The sequence below is a fragment of the Benincasa hispida genome, chromosome 10, assembly GCF_009727055.1.
Source record: "Benincasa hispida cultivar B227 chromosome 10, ASM972705v1, whole genome shotgun sequence".
Classification (NCBI taxonomy): Eukaryota; Viridiplantae; Streptophyta; class Magnoliopsida; order Cucurbitales; family Cucurbitaceae; genus Benincasa; species Benincasa hispida.
In genome coordinates this window covers 11,364,728-11,386,015 of record NC_052358.1, presented here as the reverse complement: position 1 = coordinate 11,386,015, position 21,288 = coordinate 11,364,728, and the positions used below count along the sequence as shown (strand labels likewise).

General features: G+C 35.1%; 1 protein-coding gene across 2 annotated transcripts; it reads left to right on the top strand.

The window, feature by feature from the left end:
• The first annotated feature begins 14,814 nt into the window (after positions 1–14,814).
• LOC120088811 (P-loop NTPase domain-containing protein LPA1 homolog 1-like) lies at positions 14,815–20,514 on the top strand. 2 transcript variants are annotated; one of them, XM_039046250.1, is made up of 8 exons: positions 14,815–14,995; positions 15,166–15,338; positions 16,589–16,893; positions 17,775–17,856; positions 18,004–18,420; positions 18,509–19,246; positions 19,473–19,586; positions 19,876–20,514. In XM_039046250.1, the coding sequence occupies exons 2-8, from the start codon at positions 15,195–15,197 to the stop codon at positions 20,245–20,247; spliced, it is 2,172 nt and encodes a 723-aa protein (XP_038902178.1). In that variant the 5' UTR covers positions 14,815–14,995; positions 15,166–15,194; the 3' UTR covers positions 20,248–20,514. The 2 variants fall into 2 exon arrangements, with proteins under 2 accessions (XP_038902178.1, XP_038902179.1); XM_039046251.1 differs by lacking the exons at positions 14,815–14,995; positions 15,166–15,338; positions 17,775–17,856 and having other exon boundaries at positions 16,873–16,893.
• Positions 20,515–21,288: the final 774 nt, after the last annotated feature.

Below are 21,288 nucleotides of genomic sequence, written 5' to 3'. Positions count from 1 at the left end.
CTATCTCAGTATCTCCCAAAGAGGCCATATAGAGAAAAGCCAAATCATTTTCCTAATCCTTTTCCTATTCCCCATTTCTACAATTAGTTAATTAAATAATACTTATTTAATTAATTGGCACAATTAAATAACACTTATTTAATTTAATTTGCACATTAATTAAATAACTATTTATACATTAAATCCAATTTAATGTATATTTAATCATCATAAACATCGTATGTATATGTGCAGTACCTCTTTATTACTTAATTTTTTGTGAATCTAATTCTCTTGAATTAATTAATTGGATCTCATTAAAATATTTCTTTCCAATTTAATTTGAATTATAGATCATATCCATAATCTATTATATATTAATCATATTAATATATGGTTTCCTCAAATTAATTTGAACAATTCAAATCATCCCTCTTAAATATCCTTTAGTAAGTTAACAAGGGGACTTGGTGGACCTATAGATCAGAAACTCCAATGAAGATTAATTGACTAAACTCATTAACCAAGTTATATTCGTTAACTGTGGGTACACTCCACTAAAGACTTATAGCTACACTCTTCTCACTACAAATATATTTCTGTGTCCACGAATATAGACCAATAACAGCAAGTTAGTCTTTTAAGAGTGTTTGTAACTCCATCTGGGTCAAATTACCATTTTACCCTTGGATTACCTCTAACTCCATAAGTACTAGTGCTCCTCAAATGAACAACTTGTTTATGGTCCAACCAATAAATAGAAACCTCTCTTGGGCTAGTGAGAGGGTAGAACCTTTTGTTCAAGTCCTGGAGACACTACTTAAAGGAACACTCATCTACTTACCCTTAAGACTGGAAAAAGTGAATTCCATCTTGTATTATTATGTTCTTAGCTCCCTGCTCGGTCTTGTCCCTAATGGTAGGCATATTGGACCGGCGAATTGGTCACCCTCACCCATACAAATCAAAGGACAATCCCTCGTGAACAAAAATTCATAATATACTCAGGATTAAAACTAAGTTGCCTTGGTCATCCTATTGAAATAGGAATCTAACTAGTTAATAGTGTTACATCTAGTGGTTACTATTTCGTGATCCAGTCTTATGCAAACTCATTACATAGGATACACCTACTCACATGTCAACTACATGAACGTGTTTGATCATTGCTTGCAAATACAAAATGGGTCGTATCCATAGTGTTACCAGAATAAGGTATCCAACCTTATCCCTATACTATAGACCCTTTAGGCTGTATCTTGAATATTAATCCTTGTATGTCTCCACATACTATTCAAAACTCATAAGGCAGCCTTGGATGTTAGTTTATTGGAGTTAAGGTTATTAAGAAAAAATAAACAAACAACACAAACAACAAGATTTATTAAATTAACATCTAGAACTCTTTATTGATGACGGTTAATTAATCATGTTGACTATCTAAGAGTTTTAGGGCATAAAATCCAACAATTGTCACATTTTGAAATGAAAGATCTAGGAGGAGCTGACGTAATACTTGGTGTTAAGCTTAGAAAAACTGATAACAAATTTTATTTGGGTCAATCACACTACATTAGAAAACTATTAAAGAGATTTGATAGTTATGATGATGCTCCTGTAAGAACACCTTACGATGCTAGTATGAGCTTAAGAAAATAAAGGAGATAGTGTAACTATAGAGGCAAATATCATAGTCCCATTATGAGTGAACGATAGTGTAACTATAGAGGCAAATATCATAGTCCCACTATGAGTGAACTCTTCTCGGGCCATAAGAAGGTGTGAGACCACATTGTTCAAGCCTTGGAATCAGCCCTTAAGAGATCAATTTATCTATTTACCCCTACTTCGGGGAAGGAGTGAATTCCGTATTGTGTAGCTGAGTTCCTAGCTTCCCAATCAAATGAATCCCCAAAGTGGTAGGTATGAGTTGGCAATTTGGCCACTCGCCTCCATGCAAATCAAAGGACCGCCCTTCATAAGCAGAAGTTCCTAACTCACTCAGGATTAAGGTCATCCTAGTGAAATGAAAGTCTCTGTCATGAACAGCGTTATATAACGAGACTAAACATTTTGTGGTCCGATCTTATATAAACTTCTTTGTATAAAGTATCCCCGCTCGCATGTCTAATACATGAATGATTAGGATCAGACCATTTGTAGCACTTTACAACACTTGTAACACCTACAAAGCGGGCCATACTCGTAGTGTCACCAGGATAAGGTTTTCCTTCTTTATCTATATATTACAGATCATTTAGGTTATCACTTAAAACATGATCCACTTGTATGTCTCCACATACATGCTTAAGTTACAAAGATAACCAAGGATTTTAATTTATTGGTTTGTGGTTAATGCAACTAAAATATCTCATATTTCATAGATAGTAGTGAATAAAATATCTCATATTATTACATCACAAAGAGTTTGTTCATATTTGTGTTTACAAACTACAGAACCCTACGAGATTTAGGGCATCAACCCAACAGATAGTATTTCTCAATCTGAATATGCAAAAATTATAAGAAGTGTTATGTATTTTTATGAACTATACTAGGCCTATTATTGCATATGTTGTGAGAAGATTAAGTAGATATAAATATAATCATGATAAAGATCATTTGATTGCTCTTTGTGGTTTATTAAGATATCTTGATGGTACAGTAGATTATTGTTTGAATTTTAATATTTTCTTTCCATATTAAAAAAGGGTAGTGAATGCAATTTGGGTAACTTAGAATCACGAGGTAAGTTCTGCTAGTGGATATGTGTTCTTATTGGGTAGAGGAGCTACTTCATAGAAGTGTGAATTTATTGATCTAGAATTAGCAGGGCATCAATATGAGTGGCTTAGAAGCCTACTAGGAGATGTGCCATTGTGGGGGCATTAATGACAGTTTCTTTGCACTATAATTCACATGTTGCCATAGAAATTGCCAAGAATAATGTGTATAATGGTAAAACACCTTAGATATGGAGTTGCGAAATAGTTGTAGAAGGAATTATCTTCTTGAAGTTTGTGAGGTCTAAGAGGAACTCGGCGGATCCTCTAACCAAAGGTCTAACAAAGAGAGTAATACTACAAGAAAACACCCCTTTTCTGACGTTTGAAATTGTGGGAAAATGGTAAAAAATGCATTGGAAGAACTACTGCCGACGACAAACTAGTCGTCGGGAGTTTGGTCAGGATATCCTTATCGGGAGATGCTCTCTTGACGTGGAAACATATATCGTCGGGAGTTATTGGAACTCCGGATGCTTGTATAGACATCGTCGAGAGATAGTCATTTAAAAAAATTAAAAAATTAAAATTCTTGTCAAATCGATTTGAGCATTCTGTCAAAAATTTTCAAACCCATTTTAGACAAATCCAACCAAATCCACCAAAATTAGATAAGGTTGTTTGAAAAATGTCGGAATAAAAAATTATTGATTTCTGAATTCTAATGCCTGATTTACATTAGTAGAGGAGTAGATCCATGCAAGTTAAAATACAAGTATAACTACTACGAAGTGTTCGACGAAATGCAGCAATAGCAAATAAGCGATTTAAGAGTTTAAAATTATGATCTACAGCAAATGAGTGAATTTAAAAGTACGAAACTCCGTTTTTAAACACAAAGATAGAACAAATCTTAAATGTACGAAATGCTGCAATGATAAAATAATATGAGATTACAGAGTTGGAAACCCGAATTTCGAGTGAAAAAGTAGTACTAGAAAAGAAGTTTTACCCAGTTTCGATCACCACCGCCGGCCGTGACCTGTAAAAACGAATCAAACAAGAAAGAAAAAAAACAGAGTTAGTTCTGTGAAGAAAAAAGGTAGAGGGAAAAAAGAAAAAAGAAGTAAGGTAGTGGACCATAGGGTCTCACAGTGGTCTGAAGCATAGAAAAGGCAATAAGGGACAAGAGCAAGAGAGTAGTAAACTTAGGCATCAATGGATGAACGATCGACTTATCGACGGAAGATGACGAACGGACGAATGATGGAAGACATGGACGAACGGTGTGGCAGCGCTGCTCTCTTTCTCGTCTGGTCTCGGCTTACCTAGGGTTGAAAAAGGCAGATCTGATCTAGCTTCTACGGTTTGGGGTTTTTAAACCCAAACTCTTGATGCACATTGTCTACTCCTGACACATATTCCCGACGACTTATATATGCGTTGTTTGTTAATTCCCGACGCTACTCTTATGTAGTCAGGCAAGACCCTCTCTCTTGATGATGGATCTCCCGACGGTCGTTTTAGGCATCGAGAGAGCCTTTTTTTCTTATAGTGTGATTCTAGAATTTTCAACAAGTATGAGACTTAAACCCTTATAGTGGTTCATAGCCTTTCTGAGCGGTCTATTGCGATAGATTTGATGATCCATAGTCCTTAATTTGGGTGGTCCTAGATACGGACTTGATGGATATAACTAAACCTTTAAATTCTATAACCCTTTCTTTAGGTGGTCCTGATATGGATTTGATGGATAGTTGTAAAATCTTTTAAGTGGTTTGTCTTTTGACAAACTAGATGAAGTTGATTTTGGTATGGATTAGATGTGAAGTCTTCATAGCTTAGTTTGAGTGGTCTATTGTGATAGACTTTATGAAGAAATTAACATGATTGTGAAGGTGTTGTTGCCATGAAAAAGTTTAAAGATATTTTTCTAAAGTTTTTACGTTGACCCGAGGTTATATGTGCATGGTCTTGAATAACACGCTTTTATCGCAGGGCCAATAGAAAATTAAGGAGTAAAACATGTTGTGGAGGTCTCAACCATAGTTATTGAAAGTTCAAGAGGTAACCCACTCTCTCTAATCATGTTGCTACCCTACTTCACTATGCAATTCAAATCGAAAGATATTGATGTTTAAATTTATTCTCCTCTATTTACTCAGATAAATTATTTATTATTTTTTAATTGCCAGTTATTCGTGGGGGATTGTTGGGAATGACTAGTCAAGTAGTCATTTGCTAGATTGATTTGTCATAAAAATAGCCAAAATTTCTAAATGTATTTTTATATTTAATTTTAAATTTGAAAATAGGTTTCTGTATTTAATTTAGACATGAAATGTTTTCCTGTTTAATTTAGATATGAAATGTTTTTGTATTTAATTAAGATCTGAAACATTTTCTACATTTAATTTAGCAAAACGTTTTTGTTGGATTCTTATAAAAAGGAAAAATGGTTTTTTTAGTATAAAAAAAAGGTGATTTAATTATAAACAAAGTTTCCATTTGATTCCAATCCTTCTACGACGAATGCATGTCTGAGAAATGTGTCGTGTTAACCTTGGGGAGCAACCAGCTTCTGGTGATTTTACTTTCAAGGCATTGGATCTCTCACGACACAACAATGATTGAGATCCAGAATTGACGACAACTAACAAATATTTCAAGCTAGTCCAACCTAACTCAAAGTCTTATCAATAACTTTTTTTTTATCATAATAAAAAACCTGTTAATAGAGCTCATAAATAAAATATATAATATGATTATTATACAATTTTTTTTTATAAAGATTATCATATATTAATACTTCTATTTAACTTTAAAAAAGACTTACATTTATTGTTGATTATATAAATTAACAACTAGTACATAACATAATAAAATTTGTTGACTTTACCATAATTATTGTTTTTTTTTTCAAAACACCATTTGTTGTTAATAATTAAACTATTTTTTATAATTTTATTTATATCCATGCGTGCATGTGTATATATATTCGTTCATCATAATATATAGGTTAAAACTAGAGATGTCCACGGGACGTGGCGAGGTCGGGGATGTCATTCCCCATCCCGTCCTCGTCCCCATTTCATTTCCCATCCCCATGAAATTCTCCACGAGGATTGAGGTAGGGATTCCCGCGGGGATCGGGTTCCCTGTGGGGAATTTTTCCCCATTACCTTTTTTTTTGGTAAAAAGGCAATTAATTTAAATCACTAATGTGAACAAATTTTAATTAAATAATTAACTTTATCACTAAATTATTTATTATGATTAGTTTTATATGACAATTTGAATTTAAAGATAAATTACTCAATTTTGGCCTAAAAAAACTAATTAATTTTTATTAATAGAAAGAAATAAATATAAATAAAATTATTCATATATATAATCTAAATTTAAACATATTCATTATCTTCCAAATAAATAATCAAATTTGACATTTAAATGTAATATTTATATAATAATAATAAAAACATAACATTAGATAACTATACTAAATAAATATATAAAAGCTAATCGAGGCAGGGACGGGGAACGGGATAGGGTCGGGACCGGAGGCGAGGACGGGGAATTCATTCTCCGTCTCCGTCCCCGTTTAGCTCACGGGGATTTTTTCCCCACTCCCTCCCCAATACCCCACCTAATCGAGGAATCCCCGTCCTGGGAAAATTGGACATCTCTAGTTAAACCTTTCAAAATATATATAGCTTGAATCATAGGAAAATTTTAATTAACAGAAAAAATGTGAAACTATTTATAGAAATAGCAAAAAAATTATTGATAGACATTCATAGACTTCTATCATCTATCAGTGATATATTTACATTAATGATATATTTCTATCAGTTTCTATCATCGATAGATTAGTTTTTTTCATTAATAGACAATGATAAACTTCTATCAATGTTGTTTATAAGTGAGACTTGTATCAGTTGCTCCGACTCTGACTGCAACATCTATATCCATCAATCTTACATGGACCTTCCCCAAGTCCACACCCCTTTCTATCCCTATCACAAACTTCCTCTATCTCTCGTCGTCACTAACATATTTTACAAGTGTTGCCACCAAAATTCGATTGGAAAATCCTACTTCTGCCTTAAATGTGATTTTGTTATCGACCTACAATGCCTCATTGCTGATACCAAAGCCACTACATTAACCAAAATCCCCAGCGGTGACCAATTTAAACATTTTTCTCATCCCCATTGTTGGGCCTGCACACTTGAAATTTTAGAATGAAAAAGCCCAAATGATGAAGCTGGCCCTTTTATTGATCCAAACCGTGATCAAGACAAGTTATTTTACCCCAAATAATTTTGGTAGGTAGAAAACTTGGTCTAGGTTACTCTACGATCTTCCAGCTAATGTGCAACACGTGGACAGATCCACTTACTTCTACTTGATGGAAGTGATGCCTTCTGCTCTGATGGGAAATGAATTTCCAAACAAATTATTTTTACTTTCTCTCTCTCGTTCTCTCCTCTGTTTGCAGAAAACTCTTTCTAACCCTTTTCGTTCTGATTATTTGTGTGAGTTTTGCTGTGTGAATGAAGAAGAAGAAGAGCATGCAGATAAAGAGAAAGAAGAGAAGAAGATCTACATGATGATATACGTGGTTCGGCAATACAGTGCCTACATCCACGGGAAGGAGAAGAATCTTTATTTCAAGAGCCAAGTCACACATTTCTTTACAGATCTTGTAGCTTTCTTGTAAGCTTCTGTAATTGTATTACAAATTGTAAATGATTCATATTTATACATTTTAGCTGATACAAGTAGTTACATAACAAATTGTAAAGAAAAATGTAAAAATTGTTGAAGATTTGTTTGTATGCTTGAGCTTATTTTATACTTCAAATCTCCACCTTAAGCTCAACATGCAAGCTTTTCTTCTTCCAGATCTGACTTATTTTCACCCCTTTTTAGCCAATCTAACCAAGACAGTTAGAGAGCTTAAGCTTTGAAATTGGTTTGGTAAGCATATCAGCGGCATTCTCGCTGGTATGAACTTTGAGAACTTCGATTTCACCTTTTTCTATTCTGTCCCTTACGAAGTGACATTTAATATCTATGTGTTTGGTCCTTGAGTGGTATTGAGGGTTTTTGGAAAGATGAATGGCACTTTGGTTATCATAGTAGATCTTAACTACTGTTTGATTGATACCAAAGTCCTTCATCAACCCCTTTAACCAAAATGCTTCTTTTATTGCTTCTGATAATGCCATATATTCTGCTTTAGTAGTCGATAGGGCTATGATTGACTGAAGATTTTCTTTCCAACATAATAAATTTGGACCATATAAGAATAGATAACCTATTAACAATCTCCTTTTGTCTTGGTCACCTACAAAATCTGAATCAACATATCCATATAGCTCTAACTCTGTTTCTTTTGTACTTTGATATGTTAATTTAGATTGTTTAGACCATATTAAGTATCTTAATATCCATTTTGTTGCTTCCCAATGCCTTTTTCCATGGTTAAACATGTATCTACTGACAAGACTAGTACAATAGGATAAGTCTGGTCTAGTAGATATCATTAGATACATTAGACTACCTACTACTTGATTGTAAGGAATTAATTGCATTTGAGTCAAATGTTCTATGTCAGTTTCCTTGGGTGAATTATCTAAAGAAATTTTAAAATGACTAGCAATAGGTATAGTGACAGGTTTAGCATTAGACATATTGAATCTTTTAATAACCTTTTCACAGTAGTTTAATTGACTAATGATGAGGATAGATGAAGTCCTGTCTCTACTTATTTCAATCCCAAGAATCTTTTTAGACTGACCCAAATCCTTCATATCAAACTCTCTCTTTAGAAGATCTTTGACATGTTTTAAATCCTCCTTAGATTTCCCAGTTAGCAACATATCATCTACATAGAGTAGTATATAGACTTTGCCCTTATAGGTTGTTGAATTAACATAAGAACAAATGTCATAGGTACTTATTTGAAACTCAATACTCTCTATGTAATTATTAAATCTTTTGTACCAGCATCTAGGGGATTGTTTAAGACCACATATAGATTTGTTTAGGAGATAGCAAAGGTCTTCTTTTCCTCTTTCTTCAAACCCTTTAGGTTGAACCATATAGATAACCTCTTCTATATTTCCATGAAGGAAAGCTGTTTTAACATCTAGTTGATCTAATTCAAGGTTGTACTGAGCAACTGGAGATAGTAGAAGTCTAATAGAGATTTGCTTTACTACTGGTGAAAAATTTTCAGAGTAGTTTATACCTTCCCTTTGGGTAAACCCCTTAGCCACTAACCTAGCCTTATACCTAGGTTTTTCTTCTTTAGTAGAACCCTCATTTAGTTTATATATCCACTTGGAAGCTATAAGCTTGCATCCTTTAGGAAGAGGAGCTAGGGTTCAAGTATTATTGATAGTGAGTGATTCCATTTCTTCACACATAGCTTCAATCTAAGACCTAGCATTAGGGCAGTTCACTGCCTCTTCAAAAGTAGCAGGTTCTTGGTCATTAAAAGTTATTGTGGCATTTAGAAATAGGTTCATGTAATTAGTTTCAGTATATCTAGTTGGAGGAACTATCACTCTTCTTTGTCTATCCCTAACTAATGAGTATTGACTCAAATCAGGTTGAGTTTCAGCATGCTCAGTAGGCTCATTTGAGTTTTCCTCTTCTTCTTCTTCAGTTTCATTAGGAGGGTTATTTCTAGTGGGTAAATCTTTAGGTGTCTCCACCTCAATCCTAGCAGTACTAGGGCTTTTAGAAACTTCATTGGTTGTCTTTTCCTTTTACATAAACATCTATTTTTCTCTAAAAGTGACATCCCTGCTTACAACAAATCTTTTCTCAATAGAATTCCACATCTTAAAGCCTTTAACTCCTTCTGAGAACTCAACAAACATACACTTCACTGCCCTAGACTTTAGTTTCCCTTGACTTTGGTGAATATAGCCAACACATCCAAATACCCTTAGATTTTCTAGGTTAGGAGGATGTTTTGTCCATTTTTCTTCAGGAGTTAAGAAGTTTAGGGAGGAATGAGGACACCTATTTAAGGTGAAAAGAGTGTAGCTTGTTGCCTCAGCCCAATACCTTTCACTAAGAATTGCATCTGAAAGAAGACATCTAACCCTTTTTATGATTGTTCTATTAAGTCTTTTAGCAACTCCATTCTGTTGAGGAGTAAATCTAATAGTCCTATGCCTAGTTATTCCTATTTCTTTACAGAACTTATTAAACTCTTCACAACAGAATTCCAGTCCATTATTAGTTCTTAGGTATTTAATTTCTTTAGAAGTTTGCTTCTCTATCATGAGTTTCCATTCCTTAAACTTATCAAACACTTGGTCTTTAGTTTTAAGGAAGTAAACCCAACTTTTTCTAGAGAAGTCATCAGTAAAAGAGAATAAATACCTTGAACCACTTAGGCTAGGTGTAGGAGCTGGACCCCATAGGTCTGAGTGAATATAATCTAGGATAGCCTTTGTGGTGTATTGTGCTTTAGTGAAACTTTTCCTTGTGGCCTTTCCTAAAACACAATGTTCACAAAAAGTTAGATTTTCTGAGAGACCTTTAGGTAGAATTCTTGCTTAGATAGGACTTCTAGGCCTTTAACACTAATGTAAGACAATCTCTTGTGCCAAACATCAGCCTCTATGATCTCATTTGTGGTGGCAACATATGGTCTTGCCATCATTTCAACTTCTTTAACCATAAATAAATCATTTACCTTTTTCCCAACTAGTATTATCTTAGAATCTTTTAGTACCTTAAAGGTTCCTTCTTTACCCCTGTATTCACACCTAATTGCATCAAACATTCCTAAGGAAATTAGGTTTCTCTTAAGAAGTGGAACATATCTTACATTTCTAAGAAATTTAATAGTTCCATCCTTAAGTTTCATAGAAACAGAGCTAATGCCTTGGTTGTTTCCCATATAAACCATTTCTCCTTCATTTTCTTTAAAGGTGTTGAACCATGGTCTCATAGAGATCATGTGATAGGTGCATCTAGAATCTAGGACCCAATCATGTTTTCCTAGGGGATTTACATGGTTGGATTTATCTAAGGTTAAGGTTAGAGCATCTAAGTATATATAAGAACCTTCTACCACGGAAGCTTCGGAATGTTTACCTTTAGAATCCTTTTCTTTCTCTTGGTTCTTCCTTTTAAGAATAAAACAATCTTTGATTAAATATCCTTTCTTTTTGTAGTATTTACATTTTAATTTCTGTTTAGGCTTGTTTTCTTATGAATTATGTGGTCTGTCCTTTGAGCGATTTGGTTTAAAATTTCCATCAGCAAATAACCCTTCACCACTAGAATGATCCTTTTTGTCAGTTTGTAACTCTAGCTCTCTAGTTCTTAGGGTTGATATTATTGTATCAGTACTTATATTATCCCTTCCATATTTTAGAGCATTTTTAATCTCCCTATAGGATTCAGGCAGAGAATTAAGAAGCACATAGACCTCATTTTCATCCCCAAGTTTCTCTCCTAAGGTTCTGATTTTAGCAACAGTTTTCTTGAATTCATCTAGATTATCAATCAAAGATTTTGATGAATCCATTTTAAATGTAAAGAATTTCTCCCTAAGGTACATTTTACTGGGAAGATCTTTTGTAGCATATAATTCTTCCAGTTTAGTCCATATTCTATAAGCTGTTTCTTGATTTAGAACTTGCCTTAAAACATTATCACTAAGGTTTAGGACTAACGTACCATAAGCTGCCAGCTTCCAATCTTCTTTTTCTTGAGCTGTCACTGAGGCTAGAAGTGTAGATAGGTCAAAGAGAGCTCTATGAGCCTTCTGTTGGCCGAGAATTGCTTTCATTTTGGCATTTCATAGGCCAAAATCTCCTTTACCATCAGACTTCTCTACTTCAAATCTTGCACTGAAATCTTGGAGTGAAAACTTGAATCTTGAATCTTCAAGAATTGCAATCTTGTAAGTCTTTTGCTATGTTACCACTTTGTTGGGCCTGCACACTTGAAATTCTTGAATGAAAAAGCCCAAATGATGAAGCTGGCCCTTTTGCTGATCCAAACCGTGATCAAGCCAAGTTATTTTGCCCCAAATAATTTTGGTAAGTAGAAAACTTGGTCCAGGTTACTCCACGATCTTCCAGCTGATGTGCAACACGTGGATAGATCCACTTACTTCTGCCTAATGGAAGGGATGCCTTCTGCTCTGATGGGAAATGAATTTCCAAACAAATTATTTTTACTTTCTCTCCTCTGCTTGCAGAAAACTCTTTCCAACCCTTTTCGTTCTGATTATTTGCATGAGTTTTGCCATGTGAATGAAGAAGAAGAAGAACATGCAATAGGATAGAGAGAAAGAAGAGAAGAAGATCTACACTATGATATACGTGGTTCGGTAATACAGTGCGTACATCTACGGAAAGGAGAAGAATCTTTATTTCAAGAGCTAAGTCACATTTTTCTTTACAGATCTTGTAGCTTTCTTGTAAGCTTCTGTAAGATTGTACTACAAATTATAAATAATGCATATTTATACATTTTAGCTGATACAAGTAGTTACATAACAAACTGTAAAGAAAAGTGTAAAAATTGTTGAAGATTTATTTGTATGCTTGAGCTTATTTTATACTTCACCATTGATTAACCTTTCTACAACAATGTTGGAGTAGAAACAGAATCGTTGTTTACTCTGTGTGCCAGTTTCGTATCAAAGTAGGTTTTAATTCTATTTCTACTTTTGCTTTCACTGCGATTTCCACTTTCATCAACAATGTGCTAAATTGTCTTGTGAGATTATAAATCTTCTTTATCATCAAAACCCAATGTTTCTTTTTGCTCGATCATTTAGGAGTAACATTATTTGTAACTATTGGGGTTGATGCCCTAAAGTCTCGTGTCCTGTAGTTTGTAAACAGTATGTACGAACACTTGTGTTGTTAATATATGATATTTACTTCACATCTTGTATTTTGCTCAGGTACTTGTTTTATTTGCTTTACCACAAACCAATAAACAAAAAATCCCTGGTTATCTGTCTGTGACTCAAACATGTATGTGGTGACATACAAGTGGAACATGTCTTGAGTGATAACCAAAATGGTCTGTAGTATATGGATATAGGAGGGAAACCTTATCCTGGTAACGCTACGGATGCGGCCCGCTTTGTGGAATGGTCACAAGTATTGTGACTTGTCATAGATGGTCTGATCCTGATCATTCGTGTTGGGGACATGCGAGCGGGGGCGTCCTATACAAAGAGTTTGTATAAGACTTGGGCACGAAGTGTTAACGCCTTGTTATATAACATCGTTCATGACAGAGACTTCACTTCACTAGGATGACCATAGGTAACATGACCTCAATCTTGAGTGAGTTGGGAACTCCTGCCATTGAGGGTGGTCCTTTGATTTGTATGGGTGCGAGTGACCAGGTCGCCGATTCAAACCTACCATTTGGGGATTCGTCTGATTTGGGAGCTAGGAACTCAGCTACACAAGATGGAATTCACTCCTTCCCGGAGGCAGGGGTAAGTAGATAGATAGCTCCCTTAAGTGCTGATTCCGGGGCTTGAACGATGTGGCGCCACACATCTTCTCCTGGTCCGAGAGGTGTTCACATATAGTTGAACTATGTTATATTATTCATTAGAGGAATCAGTGGTACTTGAAATGTAACTACAGGGGCAAAACGGTAAATTAGTCCAGCTGTACTTACGAGCAGTTACACTTTAATTACAATATCTTAAAAAAAAAAATTATAAAGTAGTAAATTACGGAAGTGGGTGGGGATGGAGCCGGTCAAAGTCGGTTCCTTTTATTATTAATGTTGTTGCTATTATAAATATCTAAACCGCAACCCACACGTGTGGTTAATCGAATTGACATGTTTCTACGACATTCTGTAACTCTATGAAAAAACAATTTATAGCTTTCATATGTACAGAAAAAAAAAAGAAAAAAAATCCGACACCAAATTGTATAATATCCAAAAATAAAACTACATTTTATAGTAAAAAAAAAAAAAAAAAGACTGAAATTACATCTTACGGTTTTATCCTTGGAGTTAGATAAAATAGTTTTTCTATTTTACCAATACGGTGTATTTTGATTATCTTTTTACTTTGTTTTTCAAATCTTATCTTTGTACGTTTTACCTTTTTTTTTTTTTTTTTTTTTTGCTGATTTGATGTTGTTTAAGATTTTTCAAATTCTCTCATTGAAATTTTTTAATATAATTTGATTGGATTGTTGTAGAATCTTGATTGACAATATTATTTTATTTTATTTGTATTGTAGGTTCAATGTATGAGATTTCAGTAATCGTAAATACAAGGTATTTACATCTATTTAATTATAGACTTTTTTTTTTCTTATAATTTAAGATGGATTTGGAATACATTTTCAATTATTTAATTTAAAAATAAGTTATTTAAAAAAAATGGAGCGTTTAACAACCACTCGAAATAGTTTTTCAAATATATTTTAATCAATTTGTATTAAAAGTATTTAAATAAAAATGAATTAAAAAATATTTTTTTTCTCAAGTCAATTATGAATCCTTAATTAGATTGTCGTAGGTTTTTAGTTGAAGTTTTATCCACATGCTCTCTCTTTTTCTTTTTTTTAATGGAATGAAATATGAAAAAGGATGACCTATGTGCTTAGAGTGTTTCATTTTTATATATATTGTTATTTCTAAAAAATACAAGATAAAAAAATATGTAGCTATTTATTTTTGATACCGTGGATACAAATTTGAAGGGTTATTATTTATTTATTTTATTATTATTGAGGTTAGTCTTAATTTGCCTGGTGTTTGTAATAAATTCAAGGTTGTTGGGATTATATATATGAGTAAGAGTCAGTGATCGTCGAAGAAAGATTGGTAGTTTTTTCGTTTCCGATATTACCCCCAGTTTTGATTCAAAATAACGCGTAACACCGAGTCCTTGATTCTCCTTCCCAATCTTCCCTTGTTTCTAAAATATCTGGGTTGAGAAACCAAGAAAGGGAAGAATAATACAAAAACAGGTATTAATTGATATTAGGAATTTAGGAGGCGAATTAAGTAATTTCCATCCGAAGTCTCCCTCGAAGAGAGAGGAAATACCAAAAAAGGACTCGTGTAAGCCGAGTCTGTGCGCTTCGTGGAAGACAGATGACACGCTAATGTCCGATATGCACTGCCTTTCACCGCAACAATGAAGAATACAGCTTCTCTTTTATGGCGGAGGATCTTCAACCCTCACCTCAATCCTCCTAGTTCTTCTTCAACCTCTTGATTTTTCCAAGATCTGCTTCCATCTTCGGTTACAGGTTCCATCCTTTTTGTTACACGATCCGCATTCCATTGCTTCCCTTCTGATTCTTTCTCCCACATTTTCCTTCCTATTTTCATTCGTCTCCTGTATTTGGTCCATTATGTTACAATGTCACAATGTTCAATGATTCGATTTCCATTTTGACTTGTTTCTTGATGCCTACAGGATTGTTGATTGCGGTTGCTTCCGTATAGATGGCGGACATCGCTAAGGTGTTGTATATTTTGATTCTTGATTATGAAGAACAACTAAAGAAGGAGGAGTCTTTTCGCTATACTCGCGCTGTTTTGCAAAGCACTTTGCAGCTTATGGGATGTAAGGCACGACATGCTTTCAAGGTGCTTCATCTTTGACGCCTTCTTTGTCTATATCTTCTCAATTTATGATTATTTTTGTTCTATTGCCGGTTGATCTTCCTTTGCCTTCGCCATTATGTTCTTCCTTGGGCGAGCGAAGATGGATGGTTAGTTTGCACGTGTTTCGTTTTCTTTTTCATCTGAATTTTAATTGTGGAGGTCGGATCTGCATCTGCCTTGTCGTTACTTGTTCATGAATTCTATTTGTTTTAGCTATTGTAGCATGCATAGTTATTTCTTTCTTTTTATTTCATTATTTGTCTCATAGTCTGCGAGAGCAAACTGTTTTGATTTGTTAGGTAAAATTTTTTGCCGACTGTTTCTCTGTCCGATGAAGTAGGCAAATCTGCGTTATATTTGTAAAATTGTAATTATAAATTGAAAAATTTCTCTCTCTCTCTCTCTCTTTTTCTTCAGTTTATTTCTCTCTTGTCGTCGTTATCACCATCATGATATTGTTTTTCAACTTCTTATCTTGCCTTTCCGTTGTCCGCTAAGCTTTTTGTCCTTGGTGGAGATATCATATTATTCACTGTTCCTTTTGTATGCTTTGATTTGTGGATGACCTTTTATATTTCGTGAATTTCATGTACTGAACTCTTTCAATATCGTGGCCGTTTTCAAGAATGGCGATTTTCCATCTTCTATTCCAATTCTCTCGTGCGTGTACATAATGCATATTATTGTCATGTCTTCTATTGGCTGGACGGTCTGTAATTAGAAAAACACCTCTTTCTTTTCTAAGTCCTACAACGGCAGTGACAATTGACAAATAATTCAAAGTATGCTTTTGAGTTTTGAGAGCCTGGGTATTTTTAACATTATGCAAAGATGACTCTTAGTAATTATGTGGTGTCGTAACTTTTTTTAGACTTGTACATTCTCTCGTATCGATACTATTTGTCTATAATGACGAATACATTTAGCACCTTTCCAATTGAAGAGTACCGAGCCGCAAGTTCTTATTTGTTTTGCTTTTGATCTTCTTACAAGCTGGACTCGTATATAACATATTCATTATCTGTTTTGCTTTATTTATATTGGGGGAGTTCGTTGTGACTTTCTTCTTTAAGAAATTCCCCTGGGAAATATAATTGTTGAAAGTAAAGAGTATTTTGTTTGGTAGTGTGACATCAAAGAACGAATTTGATTCGTTATTTAAATCTTATTTCTAAGCAATGTTGAAAGCATTGAAACTTATGATCAAAATGATCTTTTCCTGTTTTGATTAGATAAGCCAAAGGGCTTTTGAATTGTTGCGGAAAGGTTATGGTGTGCTTCCTGAAGGGTTGAGGATAAGACCCTCTGAAAAAGAATGTGTCAAGAGTTGGGACGTACGCTTTGCTGAAACAGAGGTTTGGAATCATCTAAATTCCTCTAGAGACAGTGAAAATAGAAACATTCCGTTTGAGCTGTATAAAAGGCGCACGACTCTCATTGTAAAGAGAGCAACCTTCTTAGATGTTGTATGCAAAGCCCTGGCAGAATACAAGTACGTGAGTCCCAACCAGAGGGCTGACCTGCTTTTAGCATGCAGGTAAGCTTTAAATGATATTACCCCTTGAATAGAGCCCCCATTATGTTTACCTATTTTTCTTACAGTGTATTAAATCTACTATTATTTTCCACAGATTGGCAATTCTGTGGTTCAGTCATGTGTAGTTTAGGGATAAATCTTATTCATGCCAGAAAGTTTGGATATTAGTATTTTAGAATTACACCTTATCTATCTGAACCAAGTAGTTGCTATTTTTGACACTTGCAGTATTCAAATATTTTATCTTATGCAATATTTTGCAATTTTTTTTTTTAATTTATCAAGAATACACACTTTAAATGTTTGTTTGAGATGTGTGCTCCTAAGAATGTCGTGTTGGCAACCTTGTTTTTGTTTTGAAAGGTTACTTTATCCTGTCCTGCATGTTTTATTCTCCACTTGGTTGGCCATTGTTTCTAAATGAACCTTAGTACCAAATAGTACTGCTGGTCTATCTTGTGGGAGATTTGAGGAGAGAAATTTTATGGAAACTTGAGGAGAGGTAGAGGGGGATTTTTCAACCAATGGAAAGAGAATACTGGTGCTGTTTGTGATCACATAAACTTCTTGGTATTTCTTTGGGTTTCAATGCTAAAAAAGTCCTGTATGTTATAGTAACTGGATCAAAATATGAACGCTTATTACAAATCCTTGGTTTCATGGATTAAATTTATCGTCTTTTATTATTGTTTGGGAGGTGGGTAGTCTGCTAATTTGATTCATCATTTTTTCGTAAGGTTTATTATTTATTACTCTGTTTTCTATGGATATCTGAAGAAGATTCGGGGCTGCTTGGAAGTTTGATAAGCACTATTATATTTTTCCCTGTGATGCTTGTCAAGCTGGTTTGTATTTCTTGTAACAATATTTTCTTTCCTCAGAATCCGAGAAAGGAAGGAATCTGTGACTGTACTATTATGTGGTACTAGTGGCTGTGGCAAATCTACTTTGTCTGCACTGCTGGTATATCCTTGCAGAGACTTTGATCTTTAGGGACATATTTTTGTTGCATTATTCAAGCTTTTACAGTTGACATGGAGTTCTAGTTGAAAGTATATTTTGTTTTAGAATATTTAAACTTAAGTACACCTGCACTTTTTTTCCTGACAGGGTAGCAGGTTAGGAATTACGACAGTTATATCAACCGACTCAATTCGGCATATGATGAGGAGTTTTGTAGATGAGAAACAAAATCCTCTGCTCTGGGCTTCAACTTACCATGCTGGGGAGTTTTTGGATCCAGTAGCTGTTGCTGCAGCTAAGGCAAAAAGAAAAGCAAAAAAGTTGGCACGCAATCCTCATTCACATCTGAAAGTTGAATTACTGGAGAGCTCTTCCATTGGAAAAGTTGATGGCCAACCATCAGATCGTTGCACTGAGCTCATCAGTCAAAAGCAGATGGCTATTGAAGGATACAAGGCACAGAGTGAGATGGTGATTGACAGTCTTGATAGGCTGATTACTGCATGGGAAGAGCGGAAAGAATCAGTGGTTGTTGAGGGTGTTCATTTAAGCCTAAATTTTGTGGTGTGTAATCCTGAGTTGACGTTTTTTCTTCCCTATTTATTTAGATTTTATACTCTTCTTGACATTTATTCTAACACTGCTTTTGCAGATGGGGCTTATGAAGAAACATCCATCAATTGTACCATTCATGATTTACATCACCAATGAGGACAAGCACTTGGAAAGATTTGCAGTGAGAGCAAAATACATGACACTTGACCCAGCTAAGAACAAATATGTGAAGTATATACGAAATATTAGGACAATACAAGAATATTTATGCAAGAGGGCTGATAAGCATCTTATCCCTAAAATAAACAATACCAATGTTGATAAGAGTGTAGCTGCCATCCATGCGACAGTCTTTAGTTGCCTTCGTAGGCGTGAAGCAGGTGATCAGCTATATGATCCTGTACGGAATACTGTTCCTGTTATTGATGAGGAATATAGGAATCAGTGTGCGGCTAACTCTTTGAGTTCGAAATGCATGTTTCAACTCATCCAGAGAAAAGGTTCCTCTAGGAATCTGATGGCTTTGGTTAATACTGACGGATCTGTGGCTAGGGCATGGCCTGTCGATCCAATTGATGATACAAGTGGGAGGCCTTTTTTAGGCCCGAGGGCTGAGAATGGATCGGGGATTCCAATGTATGGTCCATTGCAGATTGATAAAGCTGAACCTGTTAATCTTCAATTTGGTTTTTATGGCATCAGTGCTTGGCCTACTGATGGTGGGACTAGCCGTGCAGGGAGTGTTGATGAATCCAGGGCAGATGGGACTGATACTAGTAAATACCTTTCTTCTTGCTGCAGTTCTCCAAGGTTTTCCGATGGACCTTCCAAGGAGGTAGGTTGAAAAATGATTTTAATTTTCTGAAGAACTTGTTGGCTATTTCTTCTGTTAGATACTCGTTCTTTTTTTACCAATACACTGTGCTTAGTAGTTAGCCGTATATATGCAGAGTGTAAATCTGTTTATTTCCGTAAATTTATTTTCTTCAACATTATCTTGTCTCTTCGGTTCCAGATGACAATTCATGTTTAGAATCTGATGGCCTGTTATTCCCTTTCAGCTCAAGGAAGATATTTCAGTCCATGGTAGCGATGAAGAGGTTGATGATCCTCAAGATCTTGGAAGCGATGAAGAAGATTTTAGTGTAGATGGTGACAAACAGATTCATGAAGAGGTATCATGTGGTTCTATGTACAAGAACTGATGGTTAAATACGTTTCAAAGCATGGCGTCGCACTTATTTATTTGACTTCTCCTGGGGGGACTCTTGCTACGAGTATCCAATATTACTTGTTCACACAATATCAAGCTCTTACCTTGTTTTGCGCAAGTTCATATGCATATTGATGTTGTTTAGTAATCTACCTCAGGCTTGATATGGTAGTGAAGCTTTAGAAGAATTCCTGTATGGAATTTGAATTTGAAAATTTTACATGATGGTACTTTATTTTTTTGGTCAACAGGTAGGCTCGGTTGATGAAGAGTCAACAAAATCAGATGAAGAATATGATGATCTGGCAATGTTGGACGTGCATCATGGTTACTGGTCAGAAGACGACATGGAATGCATGGAAAAGGCTGGATCTGTTTCTAAAGGGCAAATGAGTGCTAGGGCAATCGATAGGTATCGCCAGAACGTGGACCTTTTCCTGCGCTCTAAAAGTGAGTCATCCAAGTCATTCTGCTCTTATTCATCTCTTCTGAAGGAGAAAGAGAGGAATATTCGAACGTCTGGTGCTGTGAAAATGAAAAAACGTTCCCTTAGTATTCCAGCCATGAGAAAGCATAGTTCAGCTGTCGATGGTCCCATTCTATCAGGAGCTTCTCAGGGGTAGCTCAAGAATTTTGCCGAGTTTTAGTTTCTCTTTCTTGATCTTTTGTTGAGCTATTTTACTGGAATTAACTTCGGACTACGCCTGTTTTAAAAATGTACAGAGTGGTGTTTCTTGTGATCGACTTGCTTCGTTTTGCAGCGGTCCTTTGTATTATATAAATACTCATATCCCACTAATTTGTAGATTACAGATCAATGTATTCTTCTCTTATGGAACGGCATATTGCTTTAACAAAAAGGCTAATTTTGTAACAAAGTTACCTGGGCAGCCATTGACCTTCACAGGACATGCAGCTTCGCTTGTGTTGCTCGAACTTCAACAGACTGCGGTCCATCCCCGACCTGATCTACAGGAAGGTATTGCTTCTCATAAACCGGTAAACAGATAACAGAAAACCTTCGAAATAGGTTTTTATTGCCATGATTCCAACTTGAGGAAGTAATAATGCTTAATGACCTTTGATGTGTTAAAAACCCAGATGAGCTCGAAAGGCTGCAACGGGCAGCTTATAGGATTTGGGAGCAGCCAGTTCTCTAACAAGAATTTTGGTACGATTTGATTCCGTCTCACATTGACATCACATTTTGGGTATGTATTGTTTTACACGATTCTTTGTTCTTACCAATTGGCATTTAACGTCATCGGGTCTTGTAGTCCCCTTTCTCACACGTCACAACAGGACAGGCAGCAGGGGTGGCCCATCTTATCTACTGTGTGGAGCCCAACTCCTTATTTTGAGTTGCATTGTTCCCTCACTGGGATTTAATAGTTTTGGAGGATTCGTTTCTTAAAGATGCACTTATTATAGTTTAGTTAGTAACGCCTAGTTCGATAGCTAATTCAGTATTTTTTTTTAATAAGCAACTCATTAAAAAAAAAAAAAAAAAAATCAAAACAGAAGATAGAAAATGAAACAGTTATCAACCAGCCTAAAAATAATCTCATTTGATTTACTGTTTAGTTTTTAGTTGGCCCGGAATAAGGGAAATTTGTATAGTTAAAGGTACTTTTGTAAGGTCATGATTATTGTTAGCCAGTTTT

What these genes read in the sequence shown, in the direction of transcription:
- LOC120088811 (XM_039046250.1), top strand. Translation starts at nt 15,195, where the DNA reads ATGGCGGACATCGCTAAGGTGTTGTATATTTTGATTCTTGATTATGAA. An exon ending in CTACTTTGTCTGCACTGCTG is followed by an intron (nt 17,857 to 18,003) that starts GTATATCCTTGC and finishes TTTTCCTGACAG; the next exon opens with GGTAGCAGGTTAGGAATTAC. An exon ending in ACAAACAGATTCATGAAGAG is followed by an intron (nt 19,587 to 19,875) that starts GTATCATGTGGT and finishes TTTGGTCAACAG; the next exon opens with GTAGGCTCGGTTGATGAAGA.